The sequence below is a fragment of the Ambystoma mexicanum genome, chromosome 6p, assembly GCF_040938575.1.
Source record: "Ambystoma mexicanum isolate Mex_15411 chromosome 6p, UKY_AmexF1_1, whole genome shotgun sequence".
In the NCBI taxonomy this organism is placed as follows: domain Eukaryota; kingdom Metazoa; phylum Chordata; class Amphibia; order Caudata; family Ambystomatidae; genus Ambystoma; species Ambystoma mexicanum.
The window spans coordinates 1278281485-1278308397 of NC_090935.1; the positions used below are offsets into that span (position 1 = coordinate 1278281485).

At 42.3% G+C, this 26913-nt stretch overlaps 1 protein-coding gene across 22 annotated transcripts in view; it reads right to left on the bottom strand.

Moving 5' to 3' along the window:
• The window catches only part of PTPRD (protein tyrosine phosphatase receptor type D), a 4803934-nt gene that overhangs the window by 497834 nt on the left and 4279187 nt on the right, over nt 1-26913 (bottom strand). For all 22 annotated transcript variants that reach the window (XM_069625937.1, XM_069625939.1, XM_069625938.1 and 19 more), the window contains 2 exons: nt 14478-14747; nt 1552-2133 (listed from right to left, as the gene is read on the bottom strand). In XM_069625937.1, coding sequence (XP_069482038.1) covers nt 1552-2133; nt 14478-14747 — 852 coding nt within the window. The remainder of the gene's footprint in view (nt 1-1551; nt 2134-14477; nt 14748-26913) is intronic.

Below are 26913 nucleotides of genomic sequence, written 5' to 3' on the forward strand. Positions count from 1 at the left end.
CCTCAACTGACACACGCTTCTTGGGTCAGATGACCGAGAAGGTAAGTGGCAGGGCTGGCTTGGCCTGAGGGGTAGAGAGGGAAAGATGGGAGGAAAGGAGAAATGAACACTCCAGGAGAAAGGACCAGCGAAGGGGATAGAAAGGGGGAGGTCTGAGGAGATCACAACATCCAGCGTGTTCCCTGCAGAGGGAGTCGGGCTAGAGGGGAGAATAGAAAGAGAGAGAGAGTCGCAGAGGTCACAAACTAGTCCAGAGGAGGGACAGGAAGCATCCATGTGGATGTTAAAGACTCCAAGAAGGAGGAGTTGAGTGGTCGAGGCCAGGGGGGAGGAGGTTGGATCTGGGTGCGGAGAGGATCTTGTAGCCTTCAGGGAGGAGAGTGTCAAAGCCGTGACAGATCTAGCCATGAACCATACCTCAGTGAGACCGAGGACATCGAGATGAAAGTTCTTCCAGGAAGTGGCAGATGTCAGAGGAGTGTTTGACAGCTGAGTGAGAGTTGAGAATGGCAATATGGAGAAGGTTGCCAACCTTGAAAGACTTTCGGGGTGGGGTACAAATCAGAGGTATGCCCTGCAGAGGTGTAGAAGGAGCCAGAGGGGTAGAAGAAGAGAAAGGAGGAGAGGGCACCATAGCCAAGGAGGAGGCAGAGGGGGAGGCATAGAAGCTGCAGAAGGGAGAGAACGGACAGCAAGAGGAGAAAGGAAATTGATGAGGCACGGGAAGCGTCTATCAAAGAGGAGAAGGTTGGCCTGAGGGCCTTGGACCAAGACGGTGCCATTCAGGTAAACATTAATGATGACCTTAGAGGAGTTAACCTCAAATTAACTTTACCACGCTCCATTGATTCGCATCTCAGTTCGCACTACGTAAAAAACACTATAAATGTAAAGAAATATGAGGTCAACCTATGCTACCCCATTGTCCTGTATTTCTACAGGACTGACCTCTTTACATACAGCGGAAGTATCATATAATACGATGGTAACAGATGGTATTTACACCTATTAAATTATGTATAAAGCAAGAACAGCCATAGAAGCGACAGAATGGAAACAGGCACATGAAACACATCTATTTATAGTATGCATATGCAATGCAAGTGCAGTGCTAATCACAGATGGCTATCTCAAGTGACATATGTTTAATTTTTTTAATGAATTTCTCTGTTTTTCCACAAGTTCTGGCTAGCAGACAGGAGCCTTAAAAGCATTATAACTCTTTCAAATTGCTCAATTGATTGAAATGCTGCATATATGCTATGCAGAGAGTATAACTAGAAGTGTGGGCCAAGGGTGGTATGCCAACAAGTCAAATTACAGCTGCATCTTTTGACACTAACCCAATTTTGATCAGAAATGGTGAACTAACTCAAAAGAAAAGCAAGTGTTTCTTCAGAAGGTCGAATTAGTTGTGAAGCATAACATGTCAATGGAGTTTATAACTTTAAATGATACTCCTAAATCCGCTTTCACATACTGCACCAGTTGTGCTGTAAAATGAAGATTACTTCCAACATCAAATATTTGAAAACAAATATGCAAACTTACCTCCTGTCTGAGTGATGACCTGAATATCATTAGAGAGGGGACCATCCCCAACAGATGTGAATGCCAACACCTTGACAAAATATGTTTTCTGCGGCACCAGGTTCGAAATAGTTGTGATGTGGCTGTCGACTACGTTATGTTTTGTCCAGCTGTTTGCATGTTGGGTGGAATCCATTGTGTAATACACTCTATAACCTTGAATCTGCCCATTTGGCTCTTCGGGTTCATCCCACTGAACTAAAATGGTGGATGGGCTCAGCATGCGTGCTTGCACATTCCGCGGAGCACTGGAAGGGGCCTGCTCTGAAGTCCTCGTCATCACAGGTTCACTCGGTGGGCCTCGTCCAATGTTGTTCACGGCAACTACCTTGAACTCATACTCGGAATAAGGACTTAGGCCTGCAACACTGTAGCGTGTCGTTGCCACCCCATCAATTTCTTTATACAGTTCCTCGGAATTCTTCGGCTTGTGTAGAATGATGTAGTAGGACACTGGCTCAGGGTTTCCAGAGTCCCAAGTCAATGTTATGCTGGTCGCTGTGCTCTCCGTCACCATGGGAGTTCCTGGAGGTTTGGGTAAGGCTTGAAACAGTGAAACAAAAACAAAAAAGGTTATCAACTGTGCAACAGCATTAGGCTTCCCTGTTATTAAGATGCTGCATCCCGTTAAATGATGTAGCCCCAGTATGGATGTAGGATGTGATAAAACATATTTATGTTAAAATAGGCATCTGATATCAGGAATGTTGTTAGGCTTGTACATTTAACGAAGGCATAGCAATTACTGGATGATAAAGTTAGCACATTTTAGCCAACAAAATGCACATACTACCAGATGTAGTAAAACAATTAACTGGACCAGTAAGGCTCAATATTAGAATGAGCGCGTACACTGAAGTGAGAAAATAAGAAGAACATGAGAGAAATCCACCAAGGTTGCTCAAAGTTAGTTCAAACAGGGTGGGCCTGGTATTGTATACTTTGCACTATTCCACATCACTTCCCTCGGCCATAGGACTCACCATTACACCGATTTTAATGTGAAAACATGAACAGAATATTTGGAGAAAATCTAGATTGCATTCTGGCTAAACCCTTATTCGAGATTGTGTTGAGAGAATTTGGGCACTTTGATCATCGGCTTTTGCTGTGCCAATTCCGGCATTTATAATGTTTGTGTACCAATTGTGTTATTATGACCTTATTTAGTGAACAGATAACCGAGTGGCACAAACTCTGTCAGCAGAATCAACTATTAATCCTTTGCACAGCTCATTCTGGAGGGATTTCCGGACTGTCAGACAGTGACTAAACACAATACACCTGAATGGAAAATAAACAGCATTATAGCAGAGAAGAGATCAATCCACAATCCCACCAGTAAAACTGAACAGCCATCAGTTAATTAAAACGCACTAAACCTTTTCTTTGAAAAGTTAACATTTAAAAGTTGGGGAAACAACAATGAAAGCGTTCAGATGCAGTAGTGTTCATAAAAACAGACATATATAGTCAACCAACTGGAAACCCTGCCAGCGGGGTTCAAGTCGAGGATACATGCGGGTGGACGGGGTCCACCAGCTTTTTTCAGGGGGTGGTCTCAGTCTACCCCAGCTAAAATGGTACACACTGAATGTCCTATTGCCGTCAGGCTTGCAGGCCGAGCACTTCACCACTGCACTATATAACCTGATGAAAAATAACAAACAACTAAAGGTGAAATGTCCCATTTCGGTACTGCATGTTGCAGGGAAAACAATTGCATTGGTTCTTGCACACCTTTTAACGTTTTCAAAAACACTATTAGAAGAAAATATTCTCTCTTGGATTTGTGCTTGTGTTGATTTTATGAAACGCAAATGCCATTCGTCCTGTGCAATTTGGGTGGTTATGCAAAGCCAATTTAATAAAATATACATATTTCACCTTGATATGCTAATTTCTGGCGATGTCACGTTTTATTGCGTTTGTTGATGAGTCCCCCCACTTGAATTTTTAGGACTTGACCCCTGCCTGCCAGCAAAAACAAAGATTGAACAGACCAGGCATGCGTACTTGTATTAGTGTGTCAACAATGTACAAATATGATTTAATAATAGGAATATCCCGGGTTAACTTTAGTTGGCACTTGATAGAAAGGTCAGGAAATTAAAATGACGATGGTGATGAGAAAGGAATCACTTCACTAGCTACCTGTTGTTTGTGAAAATTCTTCACAAAAAAAGTAATTTCCCAACTTTCTTTTTGGTCCCTGCAATATATGAGTACACTTATCACATAGTTTGCCGTAGTTTCCCCATAAATATGTCACTCGAAATGTATGCAATCTGTCATAATCCGCTCCAAGCATGGTGCAATGAAACTGCAGTTAGAGAAATGCATTTACTGTACGACAGCGACTCTTTCTGATTCCAATAATAAGACAAGATCTGGCAATCAAAAGGCAGGATTTATCAAGTGCAGTCCCCTGTACATTCCACACAACTTTCTATGCATTTCAAATGCTGATATCTGTGCTGTGATTATCCAGCCCAGACCCAAAGCTTTCGATCGACGGCTGCGAAAGCACACAGAGTGGCTTTTCCAAGAAAAAAAAAACAGAACTATTTATCAGCAGCAAACAGCATTCAGGAAGTACTCACAGCTTACTGTTCAGACACTGAATTTAAATTCTCCTCGGATGTCCACTAATCAATTACTTTATCATCTCCTCTAGCAGTACTCTGTATCTCTGTAAATAGAATTGTGCTGCCCCCTCTCCTCTGAATGGTACTATGCATCTTGCTTGCAGGAGTGTTGTTGTGCCTGTTGCACTGGTCCTACAGGATACCTGCAATCTTCTAGAATGTTCCCTACCTCCAAATTATGCTTCTGATTGTTAGGTGTGACAAGGCCCACTTAGGCTGAAAAATGTAAATAATAAATAACTAAATAAACAGATCTATCCCGACATGTATTACCCAGTCTTTTCTTTGTTGTTACCAATAAGTATTCAACGCTATTACTCCTACGCCGACAAATCCTGGTCCATCTTGAATTAAAGCAGGCTGATACGGCCAGTCGCTTTAGGTGTTGTCTTCAGGAGGTAGGGGAATGGATGACATCCAATTGGTTGAAACTTAATGGCAGTAAGACCGAGGTGAAGGTGGTGGGTACTACCTCACCTCTTCTTTACTGGACCAATGACTGCTGGCCCGCCACCCTTGGCCCTCTTCCGGTTCCTGTTCCATCAGTGAAGAATCTGGGTGTTACTATCTCTTCCTCTCTTACTACCGACTGTCAAGTCACGGCTGTATATAAGAGTGGCCACTTTAAACTTCGTATACTCAGGAAAGTCCTTCCATTTGTGCCTGAACAATGCCAGGCCCCGGTGGTTGCCGTGCTTGTTATGAGTGGCTTCGACTACTGCAACTCGTATCTAGCTCAGCCTCGCTATCTGGTTAACCACCTTCCACTGTTGCAGAATGCTGCTGCTAGAGCCATCTTACGGCCCCCTTTTGGCACCCACATGACTCCATTGTTGAGGCAGCTTCAGTGGCTCTCGGTGGAAAAGCAGATTTTGTTTAAGTCCTTGTGTATGGTGCACCGTGCCTTTAACGGAATGGGACCTGAATACATCCAGGACAAATTCCCTCATTATACTCCAACTCGATGCCTCTGCTCCCAATCCGCAATTCTTGTTGTAGTTCCCCATTTCAGACTGATGCGCATTGGTGGACCTGCCTTTGCAGTTGCTGCCGCCAAGGCATGGAATGCCCTTCCTCTGCCGTTGTGGAAGACCAGTGAACACCTCGCTTTTTGTCGTTTGCTAAAGACATTTGTGTTCTAAAATCGGTTGTTAGGTTTTCTGTTCACTTTTTTTTTGCACCAGGGTGCATTCGGACGTTTGTGCGCTCTATACATTCTACAACATAACATAACTCATGCATGTCTTCCCTCTCTGTCAATAGTCAGGGCTGCAGCTGCAATTAGTCAATGCAAAGCATAGCCTCAGGAGCAATTAGCAGGGGAAGTGTCTTCCATTTTCACTATCAAGTTAAAAGATCTGGCCTCATTGCATAGAAAGGGGAGTCACAATGGCCATTCAGCTGGGGCCAAAAAGAGCTTGCACTGGCTCAGTGAATACTTTCAGTTATAGGTTATACATAATAATATGTATATGCTTGTCACGCCTAGCACACATGAGTTACAAACAAGTGGCTTCTGTTAATTTGCAGCTTGACTCCTGAATTTGCTGTTGACATTTCACGGCTTAAATGTGTACATTTTACTTAACATTTTCTGGGGCTTCAGGTTTTTGTAGAATATTTTGCTTGATTAGGTATTAAAGAGAACACGTCATTATGCTTGTAATGAGTTGATTGACAGCTATTGCACATTGAGATTCGGATACATTGTCAAATACACCAACACATGCCCGCTGCCATCAGAGAAGACCCAAGGCAGTGAACGCAAAGCATACTTAATCTCAGAAAAGGACTTTTTGAACAAGAGAACATTTGGTCTGATTTTAAGATCTCTGCTTGATCGAATTTAGATTGAATCATGCCTATGTTAGATTATACTAATGTTAACCGTTGTTTGTACTGTGCCCATCACCACATAGGGGACTAAGAGTGTGGGAAGTTGTCCGGAAGTTGGCGTGTTGCTCCTTAGTCTGCAGAGGAATGGAAAACAGCATCAGAGTAGAGACGGGGGAAGGAACAGCAAAGTTAAACAAAACATGAACGATTGTGTGAAGGTAAGAAATGGGAAGAAAGGCAGGGATGGATTCTGTGATAGTTTGACTGAGTCTACCTCAGTGAAGTGCAATCAATTAATTCAGCTGATTGGGAAAAGGGCTAATGGAGAAGGCTTCTGAGACGGACTTTGTAGCCCGTGAGGGCGGTAAATAATTACTTGAATTATTAAGTGGTTGCATAATAGGGTTCACTTGATTTTCTGGGTGAACTAACCGCTGAGTGTAGGAGAGCTGTGAGCGAACAAAGATGGCAAGATGTCTTGCTTATATTTTACAGGACGATGGGATATCAGTCATTCTGTTTTTGCAGGACTAAGGATTAATTGGAGTCTGGTGCGTTCAGGAAATGAAAACAAAATGGTGGTTTCCACCACAAGTAATTAGAACGTCTCACTACGCCCGATACAAGAACCAACTTCTTTAAGAACTGCCACATTAGAGCGGGTCTTAGTCCTTTGGGACTTGTACAGGTGGGAACCCACAGATGAAATGGGAAGAAATTGGCATGAGATAATGTACTCATGGTAAGGTCTCTTCAAGAGGTTTACGCTGTCATTAAAAAATACAAAGAGATAAAGATGTTTTGAAAAAAACATTTGTATATGTTTTTCACTTTCAAAACCCTCACCTGTACATCTAAGGACTCGATTTTTCCTGTTAACATCTCATGCTTAGCTATTATTGCACTCCTGATGAATGTTCACTATTTAGTATGCCAATGAACAGAAACATGCAGAGTCCATTATGCAGTAAATGAAGAATATGCCGTGAATCAATCAAATTTAAAGTAAAAAATTGATATGTTGAATAATTGCATTGGGATCAACAGTATTGTATAGCTTGATGATGCAGTGCTCCTGTACTGTTAACATCGAATGCATCAGATTCTAACATATAGGAGTCACACCATAAATCATTTGCAGTAAGGGTGGTTTTTCCTATGCGGAAGGTGAAACACACATGTATAGATGTGTATTTTGAAAACAACATGTTTTGCTGAAACTAGTGTAATAAATGTATGCACATTTACATGTTAGTCATGTGACTTGCAGATACCTGCAGTGATAAGTTTCCCCATGGTAGGCTCTTTTCATAATAGCATCTGGGTACCACTTCATGAAAATTGATACACGAAATATATGATTGAATATATAATAAGTGTATAACAAACCTTCAGCTATTAGCGCAGTGACCACAGAGCAATGCCAACCTTAAGGAATGGCAGAAAAAATTGAAACTATTTAGTAGGTGTTGGGACATCTATACAAAATGAATGCACAGATTGAACAATGAATTTCGAAGTGCTAGCCCCTAAAGCCTGGAACGCCCTCCCTCTCAGCCTAAGAAACGAAACCTCGCGCATTGCATTTAGAAAGGCACTCAAAACCATGCTCTTTAACTAGACACACCTGATGTTTTTTTTTTTTCTTTTTTCCATTGCCTGCTCTATGATGTTCCCTTGTAACCTTGGAACACCTCCACATTGTGGTTCATGTACCTTGTCAACACTGTTTTTCATGACTCGTGTTCCCTAATGCTGTTGTGTGGATATTCTGTAACAGCGCCACGATGCCTCAGGACTGCTGTGCGCTTTATAAATTCATATAAATAAATAAATAAACTTCTTTTCTATTGTCCGATAACATGACTTCATCATTCCAACATTACCTACGTGCTCTATCTCTGTGTGACTAGGAAGGGATTCTTAAAGAAGAACCTAGAGTTACCAATATGTACATCTATGCTATTGATACATGAGGAAACGGGGTTGACCTATCTGAGTCATATTCCAGCCAGTATTATACTGGATTTAGACTACGGAGTAGACAAAAACTTTGCAAGTATATAGAGGCAGCTAAGGATGTTCTTGAGCAGTTGTCTGGGCTGTCTCTGCCATGGTGCGTGCATGTCAAGAACATTTTATATGAAATAGGACATGCCAACCTATGACCAAATACTGATAACATCTTTAGCGTTGCAAAAGACATAGTTAAGGCTGATTTCCGCCAACAATGACACCGAGATTTGCTTGGAATGATATCCAGCTCAGCATCATTGAGTATTTATTGGGAGAACAAACTCATTCCGGGCAATGACCCATATAATGATGTCATGAAACCGAGATTCCTATGTTCTCTGTATATTAAACTGAGGTTTAGCATTTTGCCAGTTGCTCATAGAATCAACAAGTGGGACACCAATGTATCCAACAAGTGCCCTTCATGTATAAACAGAATCAAAACAGAAGAACATGTCTCCCTAGCCTGCCCAGTATGTATCCACTTAAGGAGGATATATTTGAGACCAAGGTGTTTAGTGCTTAGAATCACCACCACTAATGAGGCTATGATCTTTTTCAGAAGGTTCAATAATGTTGCAAAACGTGTACATAGATCATGGCTGAAAGGAATGGCATAAACGAGGTCTAGGAATGGATCAACACAACTACTGGATTAACTGGCTGCTCTTCTTCAATGGTAACATGGTTCTTTTCTGTCTGCTTTGTGTATTATGACCCATGTAATGGGGTCTCTTTAAATAATATGACAACAATAGTGCAGTTTTAATTTCAGGTGTTTATATGTGTAATATACATGTGCTTCATGTTTCTTATGGACCAGCTACTGGCTGATATGTATCTATATGACCTACCTGCCTGGCCATAAGAAGCCAAAAAGTTCTTGGTACAAATATTGTATTTGATCTTGTGCTTATGAATTTTAATTGGCTTGCTGATAGAGTTTTTAGTTTAAATTGTTTTTAACTTTGCTAATGTGTTGTGTATGTCAATGGTTGCCTTTATTCACTTCTATGGCGTTCAACCGAGAATAAAGTATTGTGACTGATTGACTTTAGTGTTGAATGTACAAAAATGATTCCATCCTCATAATGGAAGTTCGAAAATGGGAGCAGATCAACAGCTGTAAAGCCTTGGTTAATTTTTGATTCTTGATTGCAAACCAATGGACCAGGAAAACGTCAATTGAGTCTTACTTTGTACAGTGCACATGCCAACAATGGGTGGCAACTAGACAGGCTGTTGAGAGAAGCTCTATTTTGAAGTTTAAGGTTAGCCTGACTGGTCACGTGCAATCCACTAAAATATCTGAGGTGCAGTTATAATTGCCACAAAGTGGGCATGACACTGGCCAGTCAGCCATTTTGAACTCCACATAATTATAAAATGAGGTATTAGCTATATTAATTTCATACAGGCCAAGGTACAATGCCAACTAGCAAAATTCAAAGCAGCTAAAAACCATCTGCTTTTGTTTTCGATTTAAACCTCATAGCTTTAATAGAGGAATTATAAACAAACGGCCTCCTCCATTGTGGAGTACTTCGAAATATTGAAATATTATCTCTTGTCCTCAAGTCTTAAAACAACCAAATGTCTTTATAACATAAACTCATATTCTGCAAGTAGACCATATTTTTCTTAATCTGACTTAGGACTGTGTTCTGCTTGAATCCAGCATTGATCCCTTTCACGTCCCATGATAGATTTTAAGATTGATTATAGATCTTAAAGTCATAAATACCAATCCTAGGCTACAGAATGAACAGCATGTCATGAATTTGTTCACTCCAAATTGTTGTTGACCCTCAAATATTTGCAAGCAAATCCCTCCACCTCTACAAAACATACCTTTGCCCACATTAAATCCCCAACCCCCCCACCCCCTGTTCCCAATGACCTTGACTCACTGCAGCACACGGAAGAATAGGAATGCTGTGGGATATGTTATAGGGTCCTGCCGTGGATGGAGGCAGCCTGTCCTCCCTTTCAGATCACTAACGTGTTACCCTTGGTAGACCTCAAACATTTAGATAACAATCTAGGGAAAGTCTGTAAAAGTCTGTAAAGCTTGAGGGTCATCACACTACTCCCCATTTGGATGGTAACGTTTTCACTTGAAATACTTTGTTTAGCACTACTGGTTATTCACTAAATCACTTCTATCTAAATCCCAGAATCCCACCACGCAACACCCCCATCACAGAGGACAATGAGGTTCCCAGGTGCCGGAGCAAATGCAGGTGGATGTAAACCTCTTGCCCATGGGCACGTTCAGTGGCACATCCTGTGCACACAAGCCTCATACACCCAAAGGGTCTCTTATCCTAAAAGGAAGAACCCTCCATTCAAAACCCTAATGACATTTGCTCTTAAAATTAATTTATTTGCAAGAGCAACAGCCGTTTGAAAACTATGCAAATCGATTCTTATCCCGATATTTAAACAAAATGATTTTGGAACAGGTTTTCACCCCTTAAACTCTGGAGTCTAGGAAGGGTATGGCTGTATCAGGAATTCGATCAGGTAACAGAAAGTAAAAGCCTCAAGCAGTAACAGAACTCTTATTCTGTGAAACACTTAAGAGAATCACTTGTATGTGATATGTCAAACAATCGACAAAAATTTGATTGAGGCTTCTTCTGTTTCCTTCCCAGGGGCTGGGAACACGATGCTGTGTTGAATGTCTATCCTTCGTTGAACGAGCTACCTTGGGTCAAGATAAAACTTTCAATAATTCAGCAAAAACCAGTTATAATGGCTGACTGGCCCACTCCATATTTTCTGGTGTCTCAACCATGTAGAGGTTACCAGCATTTAGTTTCCAGCTCCTCCACACGAAGTTCTAAATCATTCATTTGCTAGACTGCATGCACAGTTCCCAGTGCCACTAACCGGGATACCATTAAGAGCTCGACATTTTCCTTCCTGAGATCCCCCTTGAGGATGCATTTTAGCCAGACGTATATCCAGGATTAAAGTGAAGGCTGCATTTCAAGCAATTTAAAGTTCTTAGCTTGATGGGTACACGTTATGGAATCCTCTAAGTCACCGAGGGACACTACTAACATGTCAACAGAGAAAGAGCAATCGACAGCTGCTGAAAGGCTTTCTTTGTTTGTTGGTCATCAATGAGTAGAGCTCAAGCAGTCTGTCAGAGCTCACAAATTCATCTGTCCCTGTGCCCTAGCCAAATTCGCTGGTAGACACAAGTAGGGCTTTAATAGCATGAATTGATTCCATGTAAAGGAAAGGGGTAGTTTAGGGATGACTCAAAAGGCAACCAGAGATTGCTGCAGCCTGGGGGGTTGGCAGGAAGCAATACAGCCATTCAGATGCAGTACAGAATTTCAGTTCATAAAACGTTGGTCAAGTATATGTAGCTGAATTCCAGACATTAGAACAGGAATTATCTTTGTCAGGAGCACCTGAGCCAGGCTACTTGCCACTACTTGCCATCATCTGCTAAGGCAGTTTAGCCATGCAAAAATAAATGGTGGCCTTCACAGCATTTGGGGACAAATACATTAGAGTGCAGTGTACAGCATCTACAGCCTTTGCCTGTGATTCAGGTAGTTCAGCAGGAACAGCTCAATGCAAATTTAACTCCACTGTGACTGTGATGGCAGAGGTAGGAAAGGCTTCTTTCTTGTCATTTGTCTGATGAACAGAAGCTGGCGACAGTCTTGACAGATTTGCTGAGCTCAGTGAGAACTGCACGCCATAAAAAGGGGAAGACCTACAATGTGGATGTAATGGTCTCTCGGGGACCATTCATGCTGTCCCTGCCACTCGCGCTGCTGCGTGAGTAGTATGATAGCCTCTTTTGGGTCCTTTCAGTATTTGGTTAGGACCCCCGAAATAGATAGCTCTCTGTTGCTGCCACTGGCATCCTTTGTAGGCAGACTAGGTCGATGTCGAACAGTCTGGTGCTTGTATGACTCTTCCCTCTAAGCAGTAGCGCTGCTTTTTTTCTCAGTCAACTGGACCGCAAACACTGATATCACAACACCCCGTGTTCATATAGCATCTAGCGTTTGGCCACACTGCATCGGGATCCCCCTGAAGATGAAGTTGATACTGGTGATGGATGCCTCCCACTTGTAATTGTTTATTTGTAAAGCGTTTATACACAAGTGAAGTGTTTCAAAGAGCTTTGATCTTCCTATCACCGTTGACACAGCCCCAGAACAATCAATCGATCACTCTTATCCTTCTCCTCTTTGACAGACTCCATGAGAAACAAAAGTAAGGCACTAGCCAATTACATATTCATCCGTTGGACCTTACCTGCAGCTTCCGATTCAGTATTATGCAGGCAAGTTAGTTACCATGGGCACACCAATTTGGTGAAAGGTGCAAAGTAAAGTGTATAAGAGAGCAGGTCATGCCTCAATGAACCGAGTGTTGATAAAAACCAAAGCAAATTCTCTACATGGGGAATTAGGTCAAACGTATTGCTATTTAACCATATCTTCATTAATAGAGAGGTAAAGTTTACTTTTTGGCAATTGCTTGAAATTATTACACACTCTGAAAGATGTTGCTTTTTTCTGGGAATCCAACAGAGGTGGGGTTGGTTGCATGCCAGCAAGCATGGTAACCAGGCAACGGGTGAAACTTTGATGGGCATTCAGAAGGAGATCTATCAGGCCTGAAGTGGCGTGAAATGTACTGCAAGTGCCAAAGGTCAGGAGTGCCAGCACACACTGCCCTGCTTGAACGTAACTGAGCCTGCATTTGTGGATGTCAAAGAGTAGCCTTTTCCCAGGGTAGCTCTCACTGCTCTGCACAATTCACACTAACTGCACCGCTCCGTGGAACTCGCTAGAGGGAGTTTATTTTGTTTTCTGGTCTAATGGATGCTCACAGATGATCTGCACCCCTGGCTAATGTCTAATAATGAAACAAAGTGCTCAATTCCTAAAATGACAAATTCTATGTTTTCATATGTTTCACCAAGAACTAATCAATGTGTCTCATTGGACAGTTATAACAAATGCCAATGCAAATTACACTTTTATAATCCGAATTATAATGCATGATATCTGAAAGAAATAAAAAAAGGAACCAGTAGAAATGTAATTCCAAATTTCAAAAAAACGAGCATTGTATTAAATATTCCCATAATAGAAGGAGACCTTGAGGAAATTCAAGTGCAACCAAGATATATCAACTAATTCCTGCCTGATTCACCCATAGCCCGACTCATGGCCCAACTTCACTGATAGTTCTGAAAGAGTACACAGTGGGCATATTGCAATATGGAAACACATCTGTGCATCATTGGTGCCTGTATAGAACACACTATAGGCTTGAATGTATATGGCAAAAGATCACAAGGAGATAGTTGCTTAGGCAGCAATTCAATTAGATAAAGAGAAGGACCTGGCCATGGCACTTCCTGCAAGTAGCTTCTAGAGTAACCGAATGTAACACAAATACAAAAAAATAAAGAACATACAATAAATAAGAGTTCAGTTGCTAATGGACAAGACAACTATTGACCACGAGGGTGAAGATCGCTAGTGGGCATGACCATGCCATGTCCTTGTGATGAATCAGTGGATGAACATGAATGTATTTAATTAATGTCGATCATGGTGCACTCAAGAATGTTCATAGTAGTCATTTAAGCAGTCCACATTTTGGGGCTATTGTACTGAAGTTCAACATGCCCTTCTCACTGCAAAGATTGCCTTCTCATCTGAGAGCAAATCTTTGGAACGTGTAACCTGCATTACCCAACGGCCAATTCGAACCTGCTATTTAAGGGCAGGTTTGACATGCTGTATAAATATGTCAACCAATTAATCACTCAGTGGGAGGAGCCACATTAGAATGGACCGGACAAGAACAGTGGTAAGCAAATGTTAAATAATGCACTAGATATAATTATTTCTGTAAAATTCAGCCATTCATGCTAACTAGGCAAATCATTACAAAGCCTACTTGTACAGTACATGGCTCAACCAAAGTGGCAATGGTATATTGCTACAGAAATTGTCATGGTTAGCAATCTCGAACAAATTTTGAGGTCAACATAATGATGAATACTTTATTTCGGCGATAGCCATAAAAGCACATTCAGGATTTTTGAGGTAGTCTAGTGTCTGACATGGAGAGTTGAGGAGGCTATAGCCCTGGGGCTTTTGGTTGTAGCCCCAGATAGCCGTTCAGGGGAAATCACAAGGAATCATACTAGAGGGACTTTGTAAAAAAAAAACACTATTTTCAGTTTCTGCTTAACGCGTCAGAGGCTGCGTAGAGTTTATTTGTTGCGATCCAATGATATTCATGGGACACTCGGAAGTCCTGGGGATAGGGTATTGACAGCAACATTCAATAAAAACCATAGCATCGAAACATGTGCCGCGGTATACATACCTTTCACGTTTATTTGCGCTATGGCTTCAATCACGCCAAGAGTCGACATAGCAACACACGTGTAATTTGCTGATTGCCTGACATCAGTGAGCTCCAGCACATTCCTTCCAATTGGCATGTCATCTTCTGGAGTCAAGTCTTCTAGGCCTAGCATCCATTTCACATACGGCATCGGAGACCCCACTGCCACGCAGGTGATGTTCACGCTGCCACCCGGCATTATCTCATGATTTGTCGGTGGGATAGAGAACCGAGGCGCCACACGGCGAACTAGAATAAAAAGAGATAACACATGCAAAAAGCTGTACAACACGAGAAACAGAATACATGTGCACAAACAGCTAGCACATGCACAGGACAAACACATTCTTCTAAGAGAGCACGTGTTGAAATCACATACAGAGAGCCACGCTAAATATATGTCTTAATACAGTATCTTTAAACAAAATGGAAGTCAAACCTACAGAACCAGGGCTCCACAAGTGACTAAATACTGTACACTACACATATACCATGCAGCACTACGAACATTTATCAAAATACATGTATGCATATATGCATGTGGGTATATATGCATACATATATACCCGAGGAAGCACTGGAGGGTCTACAGCATGCTTGAGTTGTGTACCAGAGCCAACTTCAATGCTGCGTACTTCCAGTTGATGTGCATAAATGTGCCGAACCACATTGTCACATCACAAACCCTGAAACACGCCACCTACAATACACTGAAAGTGCAATTTGGTTTGCTTTCAGACTCAAAGTGGATGCAGCCTCAAGACCTCACACTACTACCAAAATAGACATGGAGAAGTATATGCAGACAATCACAGGAACAGGAAATATGCTAAGCCAGTACAAGTACTGGATTGTGGGCATGCAGGCAAACACACTACTGAGGTCTAGGCAACCATGCTTTGGAGAGGAGAGGAACAGAATCATAATACTGCATAAACAAAAGATCAAAGGAAACACAGGGAAATCCGGAGTACAGAAAAGGTAAATAGGGTCAGGAAAATGAGAGAAATTGATATTTGAAGACTTAAAAGAGTGGAAATACAAAGAGGGTGGGTGGGCATGGATGACTAAATTACATACCGATAATCTTCATTCGCGGTAGACCAGTTTTTAAAAACATCACTTTAGCATTGCTCTCCTTCAGCAAGAGAGAAGGCATTCTCAGAGACAGGAAATGGGCCTGCCATCCAATAAGGACCTCTCCCTTTTGTACCATGTGGTCAATAAGTCAGCCAACCTCTGTCACTCATTCCAGTCAACATTTTGCTAAGGGGTACCGAAGTGAACCAGGCCCACATTGCCACGGAAGGGAGGTAGAAGGAGGGAAGTGTTGACTGTGCTAATGAACAGCTGGACCACAGTAATGAAGATTACCGGTGTGTGATTTGATCATTACTTCTATGGCTGCTCTTCATCGCTACAGCCCATCTCTTTGAGATCGCCCAACGGCAAGGGGAAGAGTCCAATTGCATGAAACTCCATTTGGGAAGATAAGGTAAATCATGCACAAATGACATCATATTATTTAATTCAATTTCCTCTGGTTGAGGCACTGAAAGCTATTATGGCACACTTATTTGCCAGTTTGGAAAACTCACAGAAGGATGTACATCTTTGCAGAGGTTATTCTGGGCCGTGCCAATGTTCTGTTGGTCACAAGAACTTGATCTTTGAATGTGATTGGTTAACAAGATTTGTGTTTGGAACCTGCTTGGACTGAAGGCAACAAATGGACGTTCATAACCATAGAACACATGAACACATGTTCATATCAAAGTTTAAAGAAAGTAATAACTCCAATGTGCAGAATGGATATTATCTGGAGGCTTAAGCGATGACCAAGAATTGGGAAAGGCAAATGTGCAAGGCACTCTACCAGAATATGTTCTTGCTGCAGATGCACACCACACTGCGATGGTGGACTTAAGTGAGGTTATGAAGATAGCATAGAACAGGCTGGCAGTTAACATTTAAATGACACACATGGTAGGAACTTAAAAGTGAAATTCTGGTAAAATAAGGTTCTTTGGAAAAGGTTGTATTGACTAAGATTGTGTGAACAAGCCAGCCTGCTAATTCAATGTGTAGTATAGGAACATACTAATAGCATAGAAATGCATGTCCATACCTGTGGACAGCTTGTCTGAATAAGCATCCACATATCTGGAGCTTGCATACATTCCACAGCAAGTGACCATAATCACGGGAAAAGTGTCTCTAGTCCAGAGCTGGGCTTTACCCTGGAATAATATGCATACTTCGAACTTCGATCCACTAGAGTCGGACTGGTTGAATTAAACATAGTTAGAATCAAGGACCATTTCGTGCACTCCTAGAGTTTACAAGGTTGCATACCATAGAGGCATTTGAAAAGGCTACTAGAGCTTGAGCAAATATGCACCTATTGCCGCCTGTAAATGAAGCATGTTGATTCCTGGTAGCTGCAGCCCACCCTGAAAACCATGGCCCGTCTGGCCGATTACTTCGTAGTGGTTGGCTTTCATCCGGACAAGAAGGTTGATTGTCCTTCTGATGATGATACCATTTGAGCGAGTGAATGTCCTCCTCTACATTATAAGGACATTTTGAATTGTATATGTCATAATTGTGATCATTCACTTTTGAAGTTGATACACTTATGAAGCTTACGTTTATTTCTTGTGCATTTGTAAGGCATTTATACATCAAGAAACTGGCCCTCATTACGACCTTGGCGGAGGACCATGGCGCTATTAGCACCATGGTCCATGGCGCTAAGTTGCCAACTCCGCCATGGTGGTTGGCGGACTTACCGCCCCATTCCGACCTTGGCGGGGCGGTAAGTCCCCAATCCCCATTTACCCTTCCCCATTCCCATTTTTGCCCCATAGGGCATAATGGGAGTGGGGAAGGCTTTAATTACGCCACCGTAAATTACGGTGGCATAATTAACAACAAGGTCCCTTAGCGCCATGGATTTTAACACCTGCTAAAAGCAGGTGTTAAATCCGCCATGGCGCTAAGGGAACTCGTACTCAGGCGGTAAGGGTCGGCGATGTTTACGCCGGCGTAAACCCCTTACCGCCAGGGTCGTAATTAGGGCCACTGTGTTTTAAAGTGCCCACAGGGCAAAGGGGAGGGAACATGGGAACAAAGGCAAATAGAATAAGCTGATGAACAGGGAAGGGGTCGGTCCTAATAGCCCTTGTGAGCATTCCGAACGTGCAAGTGCAGAGAGAAGACACGGGAATGGGGTAAGTGCTAGGATTTCCACAGAGGGAAGTGCCAAGGAGTCAGTTGTGTGCAACAGTAAGTTCCTGGCAGAGATTGCATGGTACAGAGTGATCACCTGCCAATAATAAGTGCAGGCCTATGGGAACACAAGCCAGTGGGTGCCCAAAGGCAGTTGTTAAAAATAGTGCACTAAAGACATTGTTTTGCTTAATGTATTGTGCAAGGTTTTGTCAGTTTATGGTCTTGCTGACTTTACTATCCCTTCATGAACCAAAGACACACAGACCAACCTGAAAGTGTTAGAGAAAGCTAGAATCAATTTCTGGAGAGTGATGAGTACCCACGCACGGTGGTGAAAGATGTACAGTGCACCCATTCCGTAGCCATGTGTTGGAACCTAATCCTCAAACACATTCCTTTAACAAACACAGCATGAAGCCTAAGAAACACCATCTCCCCCCAATGGATTCAGATGTGTAATGTCAGAGTGCAATGCTGCTGCTACTGCTGCTGCTGCTACTGATCTCTATCACCTGAAACCCGCGCAAGGTTTGAATGTGCTCATGTTCTTCTAGAAATTGCAGACAAAAGTAGCAGTGTTGTTCAATGGTCTGCCATAACAAAGGGAAGAAAATGTAATTGGAGGATTTGGCAGTCAAGAAAATAGGGTCCAGCAGACAGCAGCCTAAAGAGATCCAAGAAGATAGGTTTTCCGTTTGAAAAGGGATGGATTCCAACTCAGTGCTAATGGTTAATAGTTGAAATCAGGCCATAACCACTGAATAATGAGGCCAATTATTCACCATTATTCCCGCCACCATCAGGATCCGTAAAGATCATGACTGTGCGCATGGTGATCCTCCATGGATTTCTTAAGTGTACACTGTGCCATGGATGAGAAGGATCCCTGACTGGCATATACTTGCAAACTGGTATTGAAATCAAACCACAATTCAATGGGGCAACCACAGTCTTATAGCAGTGGAATACATTCTGGAACAGAAAGAGTTCTTCTTTTGTGCAAAGAATACAAATCTTAAAATGCAAACTTGGTAACCAATTGAACCCCTGCCCAAGTATTGACCTCCCTAAGTACAAAAGACAAGGCAGCAGCTGATTAGGAATAGCTTTGATCATTGAAAAAATGGACAGATTAATTCTGCTTTGCATTTTCCTTTTGTTTGTGTGTGTAAAGATATCAAGTTGATGTGGCATACCTTGGCCTGATTTGATGTACAATGATAAGACAGATTTAAGCATGTATGCTCAAATTTGTACGAGGAAAATGTCCCCTTTGAAATGTAAATAAATTATCTTCTAAATCCAATTCTTTAGTTCCTCAAAAATAAAAATGCTGAGGCCAAATCACTGATTTATTACAGCGCTATACATATATCAATATGTATGGAGTAGTTTACTTATGCTCTTCCGAGCAAGTGTAACATGTACACTGCCATGTAAAATATGGCATGATGCAGGGACACAAATAATCAACTTTAAAAGAAAAGAAAATATTTTCCATAGTATCATTAATTCCACTTGGTCTGAGAAGTGGCAGAGTTCTAAGGTACAACAAGGGCTGTTTACTACAGAATCAAACCGGAATATGTTTTGGGTTGTATGTTAATGAGTCAATCAAGATCACATTCATATGTATTCAGTGACTTGGTCAGTAGTAGCATGTTAATAGTTATGTGGGCGCTTCAATGTTTGCAGGTTTAATTTACTGTAAACTGATATTATAGAGCTCAACTCTGACATTTTGGCAGTCTTGCTGCACATGGCTCAGCAGTAGAAAGAGGGTAGGCGTTGGTTGTGGATGCATTCATACACCGAGTCATGAGTGCAGGTATAAAGCTACTTGATGGACACAATTGTGTGTGTGTTTTATCCAGATGGGAGGTTCCAAGATCGACAGATATGGAAGTCACTGCTGCGAGAACTGGCGATAACTGGCAAAGCCATTGGCAATGGCACTAGTGCTAGGACTATAGTAGGGAGTAGCAATGTTGCTCTGTTATTGTGGCATGAGTCTATCCAGCTCACTTCTGCGTGTGAGCATTGACCCCATGTAAGGTAGGAAAAGGTTGTTGTGTGAGTGGATTGACGAGAATGGCTTAGTAACATGTTTTGTGACAGATTGTTTTTAATGTCAAACTGAAAAAATATGAATTTTAGTCTCTGCGTCATTCCGATTTCGTTTAAAGGAGTATGGAGAATCCAATCCAAAGGAGTCAGCTGTCCCAAATACCTTGGTTGAAGCATCCAGTGTGGCATAGATGCACAGGGAAATGCTTTTTATTCATGCATGTAGCATGTTCATGAAAGTAATAGTTCAATCTGGATGATGTGTCCGGCAATTGGTGATCTGATTGTTAGTGTTGGTCTGAGGTGCTTGGGTTAGGTTGGTGTTTGAGAGAGCCATGCCAATGTTGTTTGAATAGACATGTTTTCAGGGATTTTCTAAAATCTTGATGGTTTTATTCTGTGTGTAATCATTTTGGCATAGAGTTCAGAGCTTGGCGAAGAGTAGGTGAAAGGACAAACCTCTGCTGGGTTTTCAGTTGAAGCTTTCACCCATTTCTTGGACTGTATTCCTGGATCAAAGAGTTCTAGTTGGCTTTCAGTGGATGGCTTTCTTCATGGTGGATTCCAGGTCCTTGCCATGGAAGGCACAATGTTGTATGCACAGGTGCTTACATTTAATCATGCATTGGATCAGGGGCCAGTAACATGTTCAGAGGGCTGGGCTGATGTGTTTGTGTGTGTGTGTTTGAAGTCTCAGGATAAGACTATCTGCCACATTTAAGAAACTTTGTACTGTTCAGTAGGTAATCAGGAGGCCTCAGGTAGAGGGTGATGGTGGAGACTTGAATTGTGAGGACTTGCACGATGACTGCCATCATTTGGTGCAAAACTATCAGGTAATGCAGGACGCAATGCATTGTTTGGAGTTGAAAGAAGAAGCTTCATAAAATGGCACTTTCCAGTTTCCTCAGAATCAGGAACTGGTGTGAGGTTCGAAATTCTGGATCTTCAAATCATACGCTCAGTAATGGTAGGGTTCATTTTCAGTCTGTGTGTTATCCTCCATGAGACGGCATGCATGAAACATGTGGTAAGATCTGCTATATTTGATCTAGAGTTGTTTGTAATCTTGCAGATGATTTAGGTAATGTTTGCATAGGTGTAACATGCAAGGCTTGAATTACTGTTTCTGAGAAGGTGGCCATGTAGATTTCAAAAAGGAGGGAAAGGTCTGATCTTTGATGAGACTCCTGCGACATGACCAGCCCCCATGCTGCCTCTGGTATGGTCGGACCATTTCTTGATTCCTTTTACTGTTCATTGTGTTCTTCCTGTCAAAGATCCCGCCTCTCTAGTACATGTCTACCGCAACTGGAAATGGGTGGACCAGACTAGTCTTTCCTCCAGGATTCTTGACAGTTTCTCTGCACTATCATTGATGGAGGTGGCTACTGACCCTTTTGCAGCTCTTCATGCAGCCTTTGATATGGTACCTGATGCAGTTGCACCTTGAACTAAGCTACCCAAATCCGGTAGGTGCAATGCCCCATGGTATACTGCTGATTTACGAGTGCAGAAACTAGTGTATAAACAGGCAGAATGTGCCTGGCTTTCAGCTTATTTGCCGGCGGATCAACTTTTGCTTGAAACAGCCCGCCTTGTTTTTCATCAGGCTAGTGAGTCTGCAACAACTCTGCATTATTCAAACTGCATTTCTCTAGCAGTTAACACGCCCCTAGCGTTTTTTTCAGAAGTTAAGGAGCTTTCCTGCTCTGGTTCTATCTCACCCCAGGTTCCTGCTTTTCAAGGTCTTTGTGATTCTCTTTCACACATGTTTGTTAAAATAAAATCGCACTCATTAGATCTGATATTTCAACTTCCACTGAGGCTGAGCATTTGCTTATTGTTACTCTTTTCATCTCTTTCTCATATCTTCTAGTCTTTTGAGGAGGCTTAAGAACAGCTTGTTTTGGATGTCATTTCCTGTCTCAGATCTTGTTTTCCTCTTGACCTCATTCCTTTGCATGTGCTCAAGGAGATCAAGTCTGAGCTTGCCCCTACTATCACTTTGGCTATTAACTACTCTCTTCAAAATGGGGTTGTTTCTACTGCCCTTAAAATGTCCTTGGTCACCCCATGTTTGAAGAAACCTAATATGGAACCCTCTGTTTTAGCCTATTTCTCTTTTGAGGCACCTCATGAAGATCCTTGAGGATATTGTTATGCTACAATAGGAGAGATTTTCTGGAATTAAACTCTGTTCTACATAGTCACCAGTCTGGGTTTCACCCCCTTATGAGGACTGAAGCTGTTTGGTCTCTGTGCATTATGACATCACACTTATTAGGGACCAGGGAGGCACAGCTCTTCTGATTTTGCTCGAATTGTCGGCATTGTTCAACATGATCGACCATTCTATTCTGTGTCGCTGCCTCGTGGATGTCAGCATCACAGGAACCGCCCTGCAGTGGTTTGCCGCTTTTCTTTCCCATCATTCCCAGGCTCTTGCACTTCTCCCCATAAGGTCTTCCACTACATCTGTGACTTGCAGTGTCCCTCAAGGCCCCAGCATATCACCTCTTCTCTTTTATTTAACATTTGCCTCAAGACCCTTGCAGAGTTGATCCCCTCGCACGGGTGTCGTTCATACTCTTATGCGGATAACACCCAGCTCATTTTGAGAGTGGACCAGAACCCAGCTGACTCTGCCAGGTGCATAAGATTGGTCCTCACTTTAAGAGGCAGCTGGATGAGCACTAATTGCTCAACCCTCATGGTGAGAAGTCTGAGATCATGATAATCGTCCCGCTGCCTCAGAGTCAGGAGTGGACCTCAGTGGTCTGTCCTGTTAGCCTTGGGAATACGTTGGCATCAAAAGTAGTTCTTCTTTATCTCCTGCGCACCAGGTTACTGCCATTTGCAAATCTGATTTCATTAAACTTAAAATGCTTAGGAAGGCGATTCCCTTTCTACCACAGCACTTTTGGGCCCCATTATTGCTATGGCTATTTCTGAAGTCCTTGAATACTGCAATGTGGATCTTCTTGCCCAGCCTTAATGCCACATTCATAGACTTCAGGTCTTGAAACATTCAGCTGCACGCTTGTTGGTGGGCTTGCCTCGTTTTTCCCATACTTTGCCTATTTTGACAGAGCTCCACCGGCTGCTAGTTGAGTGTCAGATTCAGTTCAAGACTCTCTACCTGACCCACCGTGTACTACATAGGCAGGGAGCAGCCTTTCTCCGGGACAAGATTTCGGCCTATGTTCCTTCTAGAGCTCCATGTTCAGCTGGGTTGGTTTGCTAGTGGTTCCTAGGTTTAGGAAGGCCATGGTGGGTGGCCGAGCATTTATGGTGGTGGCCGCTCACCTTTGGAACTCACTCCCATCTCTTTAAGGATAATTGAGGTTTTAGGAAATTGCTCAAAGCTTTGCTTTTCTACACTGATTTGTGTTTGTTCTCTGCATGCTTTTTTACTCTGCTCCTAGAGCCAGGAAACCTCCACGCTATAGAAGAAACTATAACATAACATGACCAGAGAGCAGGCTTGCATGTCATTGCAGTCCTATCAGGAGGAATGAAGAGATCCATTGTATAGAGGTTCCCTTTCATTGGATATTTCCCAATCCTATTAGCAGATTTATCTGGCTAGTAGTATTGTATGTCGCAGTGCTCTCCAGTATGAACAGTGCATTTGGTGTGTTGGCATCATTGATGTTTAATAGCATCTCACATAGAGAGCATAGTGTAGATGATGAAGGAGGCTGTTGCTTTACACGTGTTCAGTAGATAATGGTATGTAACAGACTTCACAAGGATTTTGTGGTGAATTGTGTGTGTTGGATAATGGTTAATAATTTCCTGTTTCATTGGGGCCATCTATGGGGTTTTGCAAAGGAGGATTGATGAAGGTTTTTTTGAATGCATGAGAGATGACACCTTGTTTGTTTTGAATAGGGATTTTTAAGAGAGATTGAGTCCGGGTTGCTGCGTTATTGCATTGAAGATGCTGGGGGGGCAAAGGTTTTAAGGGTGAACATATTAGGGACTTGTGAGAGATGCTATGCAGACTCAAACAATATGCCATTTTAGTAGCCTCTGCATTGTAGGGCATGCATTGAACTGAGTTACAGTGACGTTCTGCCTTGAATTACCCTATTCTAGGAATAGACTTGAAGACTAATGAAAGGGTGAACTGGGTGGTTACTTCACAGGTGCCATCCTTGAGAAATATCTGGTTTCAAAGCCCTAAATTCAAATATTCAAATGAGTACATTAAAATGCAGCCACTTTGATCTGAGTGTGGAGAAATTACCAAGCACTAGTGTTAATATCCAGAAATATACTTGGACAGTGTCAGAAGAACTTTTAGAGCAGTGGTATGCAACTATTGGCTCTCCACATCTTTGGGACTCCAAATCCCATCAGCTCTAACCACCATAGTTAATAGTGAACGATTGTGGGCATTGTGGCTTAGAGTTCCACAGGTTGCAGGCCTATGCTTTAGAGTTTGGATCAATCCCTTTGGATCGCGGCTGGTTCTAGAGCAAGGCGCGTCTAGATCGATGCCTATGGTGCATTCAATTGTGATTGCCAAACTGCCCGGAGTGCCACTAAATGTTGACATTATACTTGGGCTGGAAAGTGCCAAAATCTCAGGTTGCACTGGGTTACCTACGACAGATGTTAATCATTGTGCCATTTCTTGCAACAAGGCTCCATATGTCTTAGCTTAGAGCAATTATTGTTCAAAGATTCGAATTTTACCTAAGACCACCTATCAGTGCTTAACACTAGTCTCTTGGCCAACACCAGAGCATTACAATTCAAAGATAGTAAGCTGCCGTCATGTCCGACACTGAAGGTGTACAGTAAGCTAGCTGCCAAGTCCATTCACTGGATTCTGATTGAAGCTCGGGCGCAATGCGATATATTTAGCACTGCAAAAAAGGCTTTTCTCAAAAGGGAACCAAATGAAGCCAGTAGACGATGTTTGGAATATAAACCTTTCAATTAGCTAAAGACTCGGTAGTAGGTTTTGGTGGAGAGTGCCTGTCCTTTTAATGCAAAAAATAAGGAATTCTCTCCCAAGAGAACTCAGAAATTAAGATCCTTGGTCCCAAAAAAATTAGAAAGCTCACCTTGTTGACTATGCCATATGACTTTTTTATTGAATGTCTCTCACTCCATCTGTGATCCACTTCTCTGTGACCAATTCACATGCAATTCCTATTTACACATATATGCCATTGGAAAGAAGCTTCTGTACAATTCCTGGAACTCCAGGTTCAATGGAAATATTACAACTTTGACTCACTAAAGTGTGCGCATGACTCCTGCAGGGCACCATTGTGCCACCCATGGCTGTAAACGAGCTACTGGACTCTATGCCAAGATCCTCGAAAAGCATTGATGTGCATGCGTGACCCCTCATAGTTTTGAAATAATAAAGAGGGTACCAGATGGATAATAGGGTGTTGCAAAACTCAGGTGATGCCTGGGCAGCCTCAGTTGTAATGAGTTCCCAGCTGTACAGGAGAATTGGACACATTTATCAGCGCCATTTTGAAGTCTGGAAAGAGCCTGAGATGGAAGAGAAAAAAGAAGCCCAAGTACTCATATGCCTCGACAAGTCTGTAGTTGTAGAACCTTAGGTAAACCTGGTAACAAAAAAAAAGGCAGAGGTATAGTACCAGTGACGCAGAGGTACAGTATACATTGTAATTCAGTTTCTAGTGCACTCCAATGATATGTAAGTTTAAAAAAGTGTGCAAACGAAAACATGGGAGAAGAAGCAAGTACAATGTGGGCAAAAAAGCCAGGCTGGCTGTATGTGAACCTGATTGGATGACCGTGATTTGCTGGTACATTCACCACAAAGCCTGGAGAATACCAGACAAAGGGTTCCTTTAAATTGGAGTAGCATAAGTTGCCCATCTCTGAGAATAGACTCACTATCACAGCGCGAGGGCTGTGGCGATGAAGAGCAGATGCTAAAGTGGTATAGACAAAGCTTGTTACAAAGCACGTGTACATATATAGACGGCAATAGCAGGGAGATTAAAGGGGAAGACCAGCCACATTAATGGGTGCACTTGAATTGCCTTTGTCATGCAAACCCACTGAGGCCTTTTTATGAAGTTTTTTCTTCCATTTAAAAATCCTCTGTCGAGGCCCATGTAGATGTCATCTTTAAGGAGCCTATGCGATGGTCCAGAAGCCCAATAGCTCAGAATGCTTCTAATAAACTATGTACGAAGGTCGTCTCCTGTTAATACATGGCCACACCAAGAAATTGTACAAAGATTTTTTAACTTAAAGTTCTAATTGCAAAGCATCAAGTCAAAAAAAGGCCCCAGCGATTCATCAGACCAGAGAAATGTATGCTTCAAAAATAAAATCCGAAGCTGGACTGGGTTTTCCCTTTAAGATTCACGGTTTTAATATGCTTACATTCAAAAAGGAAAGTACACATAGTACGAGTTAGGGGATTCGTATAATTAGAGGCGCACAACAACCAAATTTAAGGGCAATTAGGGTTGCCATTAATTCACTGGTTAATTGTTTTAAACACATACTGTTAAAGTTAACATGCAAATATAGATCAGTGTTCCTGCTTCAAATATTTAGACTATGGGGAGTGGGAAGATGGCTGTTTGTATTGGCAAAATTCCACCAACAGTACTGCTTTCCCACATATTGGAAGTGAATGAATGCCACTAGCACATCAGACGTGCTCTTCCATGCAGGCTAATGGGGGCAGATTGTAAACAATACTTTTTACCTTGTATTTTATCAATATTGGTCGCCTTTACGCTCCGGAGAAACACATTATTGATGGGGGAGTACATCATAGGTCTTACTCTTTGGTGAGAGACATTATGGATAGGGGTGTACATCTTAGGACCCAGGAAGGAATGACAAGCCACTAAGGGGCAGAAGAGATGCAGTCAATTCGCTTGGGCAATGGTCCAAAGTTTGACAAGCCCCACTTCCAAAGCAGTGCACCGCGCTTCATGCTATGGCACGCTCACTACAGATGCAGAGCTGGGAAGTCCTTCTTGAAATGTCCAAGCACCATTGTATAGCATAAGGAAGTAAACAATTCAAAGCAGGAACACTGACCAAGTGTCACAGAACACTGAATTGAGGTACATGGCTGCCATGCGCTCGT